The sequence below is a fragment of the Tigriopus californicus genome, chromosome 11 (genome assembly GCF_007210705.1).
Source record: "Tigriopus californicus strain San Diego chromosome 11, Tcal_SD_v2.1, whole genome shotgun sequence".
Lineage (NCBI taxonomy): Eukaryota > Metazoa > Arthropoda > Copepoda > Harpacticoida > Harpacticidae > Tigriopus > Tigriopus californicus.
Window position 1 is genome coordinate 7,428,724 of NC_081450.1, and position 4,982 is coordinate 7,433,705.

Sequence of the window (4,982 nt, forward strand, 5' to 3'; positions counted from 1 at the left end):
TGATCTTTTACGCCAAGGGTGGTTAGGGTCTCTCGCTTGCCCAACAAGTTTAACATAGAGGAGGTTTCTAATGAGTACCAAGAGTTCCACATGAGCCCCTTCAAAGAAAATGACTTTAGATGGGTTGAAAGAGGGGTAAAAAAAGCTCTTAAATAAACTTCTCAAAAAGTGCGATATCGTTGACAGCTATTATTTTACAAAAGCGGACAGAGATTGAGCAAAGTGGAGAAAATACAAGATATATTAAACTAAAGATCGTGATTGTTTCATATTGCACCTTTTTTAGAGGGAACCTTCCACATTTAACCGTACTTGCGGCTGAATCTTTCATGAAGATGAAACTTTCCATGTCTCGTAATTCTTAGCATGACTCATTTCACACTTAGCTGCGAGCCTATGCATGCACAATGGTGTAACAATAGAGCTCTAACTTAAACAAATTCTGCCCTTGAATCTGCCTCTTTGTCGCGTGAATTTACATCATTCAAGGTTGATACAGAGCACGAAATAAAACAGGGTAAAAGTTTAGTTCAAACCCTTGAATGAAGCAGCCGCTACCCTTGGACACTTCTAATAAGTCAGCGTATCAATGAAAATAATTGAAATGCATAGTGAGATCAATCGCTCTTTTCTTGACCTACTATTCGAGTAACAGACACACTTGGGGAATCTAGGACCTATGTATGCCCTCACGCAATAAAGAGCTCCAGTCACATCGGCAATCCGATAAAATTGTTAGAGCTTCCCCCTTGGTATGTATTGCTGACAAAAAAACTGGCCTCCCCTGTAGTACAGCAGCTACAACGCGGCAGGCATGTTAGAATTTAGCAGTAACACTAGTAGTTGGAAAAATATCGTCATCTATGCTATTTCTTCAACTACAAGGCCATCTTCAACAACACACGTACGTACGCAGTTGGGAGAAGCAGTCTGACGACGAAGTGAAAACAAGCTAAGACATAAAACTGGTTGAAAAACTGTCCCTTCTCGTAGAAATTTGGATAGATGAAACCAACCGCTACAACAAAGAGAGCAAGGAGGATTGAAGCTAAGTTGTCAAGAATTGCCAATTTCAGTCCTGCATTGTGAGGGAATGAAAACAAATCCGAGAGCCTACCTGTTGAACTGACTGATTTCCTCTACTACCCGATCGCGGGACCATCGAGGTAGTGGTGGAAATCGTCTCAAATCGGTGATGAACCACTTGATGGTGATGAATTACTCTACCACTGTCCATGATTTGCACATCCACCTTATTCATCTCTGTTTTTAGAGCCATAGGATTTTCCGCACTAGGTAAAACTGCGTGGGCAGCGCCTGGTAGACGCGACACAATACCTTCACTCCGAGCACCTTCCGTGAAGATGGTTTCAATCTCGTCGTCATCGTCGTCATCATCAACAACTTCAATTTGCTTATTTTCAATGTCACTTTCTCCTGAGGTGACATTCGAGGCACTCTCATCCTCGCTGCTGCTCGAACTACTACTCATATCCACATTGATGTTCTTCTTTCGCTTCTTCTTTCTTTTCTTCCCCTTGGGACTCTCGTCATATTTGAGGAATCCAGATTGAAGTTTTTTCTTTTGCGCTCCACTCCCCGAGATGGGAGTGAGGGCGCATTTTTCCAATTTTCGCTTCTTGGGTGGAAGCTTGTGGGTTTTTTCGTCCTTGCCCAACAAACCACTACTGTTTCCGGCCTTTTTCATGGCACTAGCAATGAGTAAAGACTTGATCCGCTCATCCTCTATCTCAAAGATAATCGGTTGTTGTTCATCTGGTGTGGCAGAGGAAATCTTTCGTTTCTTCTGCATGATACATGAAGACGCCGTTATGGGGATGGTTGCAGATTTCTTCCCAGTTTTGGGAGCGTGAACACTTTGTTTTGGTCCAATCTTTTTGGAGCCGCGATGAGTTGGAGAGAGTTCTACAATTGGCTTAGGTTCGTCAGTTTTCAGCGCCAGTGCCTTGATGGGACTCAATGGTGGTGACTTCAACTGCGAGTAGCTCGCCGACATGATCGCCGAAGCGTTTAAACTTGCAATGCGTTTCTTCACAATCATATCTCTGATGTCCATTTTGAACTCGTCTTTTAAGGACTTCTTTTTCTTTTGCTGTTTTAAGCTTAGAGTTGCCTCCTTCTTTCGTGCATCATCCGTATCAGTTGCCGACCCATCTGATGCCCGATCGTCATTTCCATCTTCCTCTGAGGAGGCTCGCCTTCGCTTCAAGTTCTTGGGTTGAGTTTGCTTTTTCTTGGCAGAGGTGGGCGGCTTACTCTTTGCCTTGGCGACTCTAGACTTCTTTTCCAACGTGGTCTTGACCACCCCCTTGGCTTTTTCGTCTTTCTTGTCGTTCTCCTCGACTTCGTCGTTGTCGTCGTCGTCGTCATCATCATCAGATTCAGAATTTGTCATCTGTTTCTTCAGGACGATTTTCGACTTTGAGGAGGCTCCCTTTCGAGATTTGGGAGCGTCGGCTTTCTTGGTGTTCTTGGTTTTCTTCATTTCGTCGGCATCAGAATGATTCTGGGTTGGGCCTTCATCGACCTCTTCCTCCTCTTCTTCGTCAGCATCTTGTTCCTCTTCATCAACATCTTCATCCCCTTCTTTAGCTTCTCTCATTTTGGCTGTGGCACTACGTCTGGGCTGGGGTTTGCTCTTTTTCAGGTCTTTTCTGTCCTTTGGGGTGGAGGCGTCATTCTTTTTTAGCTTTAATGCGTTCTTCGGGGATGCTAATGATCCTGTTTTGGAAGGCGGCAAGTCTTGATCGTACATACAATGCATGACTGCTGTTGCATTTAACGATGCTGCACGGCGGGGAGGAGCCCCCCAAAAGCCAAGGCTTTGCATTTGTTTCAACTTCTTCTTGGCCATGAGGGCCTTCGAGGCCGTTTTCTTCTTCATCATTGTCGTAGACTTGAGTTTCGCGGATGCACGCGAATTTGCAGTCTTCTTGGCAATCATTTTTGCTCTTCCCTTGTTGCCCTTCTTTTGATTTCCCTTGTCAACATCATCTTCAGAAGAATCGGCATCCTCGTCTGAAGAGGATACAGGTTTCCTACCTTTTGGAGGGGATCGCTTTTGAAATTTGCCCATCTTGGAGGCAGAAACTTGAGAAGAGTTTTTGTTGCCTTTGGGCTTGCCATTTTTGGCTTTTGAATTTTCGTCTTCAGATGTTGACGATGACTGATCTTCCTCGGACGAAGGATCGTTGACTTGCCTTTTGACAGGGATCTTTTTGGGCGTTCGAGTAACCTTGGTCTTCACTTGCGGGGCACGATTTTTCTTTGGTGTTTGTCTCCGGGAAGTCCTACTTCTGACGTTTTCCTCTTCGTCGATTCCGTCTTCTTCTTGTTTCTCGTCATCATCCTCCGATGAGGGTACATCAGGAATATCCCCTTTATCATTCTGCTTACGACCACTAGCTCCTTTCTTCGTTACTTTCGGCGGTCTAGCAGATAATTTGATAGGTGTTTTCTTCTTAGGAACGGTGGAGACGCGTGGTTTGCGGATAGATTTTAACCCTTCATTTTCCTCTTCTTCATCATCGGTCGACAAGGCTTCATCACCGGACGATGAATTACTATCAATACCGTCCGATTCCTTGCCTTTTCCAGATTTCTTTTCAGCCACGGATAGTTTCCCCTTCTTCTTCATCTTCTTGGGTTGGCCCCGCTTGGATCCTGTCCCGATTTGCTTCTTCTTCTTCGCAGGAACCTTGCGTTTTGATGTGCTGACAATTTCTTCTTCAGACTCGTTCACCTCATCTTCATTGTGGGATGGAACCTCCACGGTACTTTTCCCACCACTAGCCACTTTCTTAGAGGTGCCGACTTTTTTGGCACCTTTCCCGGGGGATCGTTTCGCTATGGGCGCTATGGGCAAGAGAAGTTGACTTGTGACCATCCCAGATCCCTAAATGATTCCTTCCAATCACAGCCACCCTCTCAATCAAAATGAGAGAGAGAAAATATGCTAGATTTTTTGTAAAAAAAAGGAAATTGATGGACACCTAAGCATTCGAGTTTGGTTTCAATATCGGCCTATGCTAATTGTCCTACGCGTCAAATTTGCTGACATACATAATGGTAGCAGCTATGGTCTTTAAATTTGATAGTGAGGGAATGCCATTCGATGAACGAGAAAGCCTGACGAGGTCTGTTTGGCTTTGTTTTATTCCTCTTTTTGACAACAGATCAGTCACATAGGTGGCAAGCCTGCCCTGATTGTGAATGACTTGATTCAGTTGAGAGTTGAACTCCTTTGACGGGAAGTGTGGTCCATGAGGTCCTTGGAGCTTGGTCCCTCACGATGGGTGTTCAGAAGAAAATGGTGAAAACGCCTCCAGATAAGACGAAGAAGAGTGCAGTGAAAGGTGTGGAAACTGGCCAAGAAGGCTTCACCAGAAATGAAAGGCGCCAAAAAAGTGACGTCCCTTCCATCTGGTAAACCCCGTGGAGGCAGTGGTGGTGGCGGCACTGTTCCTCCCCTTCCTGCTCCTCCTGCTCCTCCTCCTCCTTCTGTAACGTCGACTTCTTCTTCGTCGTCGAATCTGGGTGGTGCTGAAATGGCAAGTGCGGGTGGGTTGGGGAGTGGGTGTGAATCGTGGCACCGCCGCGGGGTGCGAAGAAACACCTCCAAGACAAAAAAGAAGGTAGAAAAGTGCGTCATTCTCGTCGTCCTCCGTGTCCCCAAGCAAGTCCAAGACCAATCTCAAGAAGTCCGTGGGTGCCGACCGAAGTGCTGCTAGTGTGAGATGGTAATGCCGGGAAGTCCGTGAAAAAAGGCAGGAAATCTCCCGTCAATCCAAGTGGGTCTGGCCTGAAAAGCCCGGGCAAGACCAAGAAAGGTGTGTCCATAGCGGCTACAAAGAAGACTGTCAAATCAGTGTCCTCTTCCTCCGGTGGCAAGAAGACAACGCCTGCAAATCACCCAAAACAAAATCAGCATCCATAACCAAAAAAAAGAGCTCGCCCAAAGC

The 4,982-nt window shown here is 45.8% G+C and overlaps 1 protein-coding gene across 1 annotated transcript in view; it reads right to left on the reverse strand.

Moving 5' to 3' along the window:
• LOC131890739 (uncharacterized) overlaps positions 1-3,907 on the reverse strand; it is a 21,418-nt gene extending 17,511 nt beyond the window's left edge. The window contains exon 1 of the mRNA XM_059240146.1: positions 1,118-3,907. Within this exon, the coding sequence (XP_059096129.1) occupies positions 1,118-3,907 (2,790 nt within the window). The remainder of the gene's footprint in view (positions 1-1,117) is intronic.
• Positions 3,908-4,982: the final 1,075 nt, after the last annotated feature.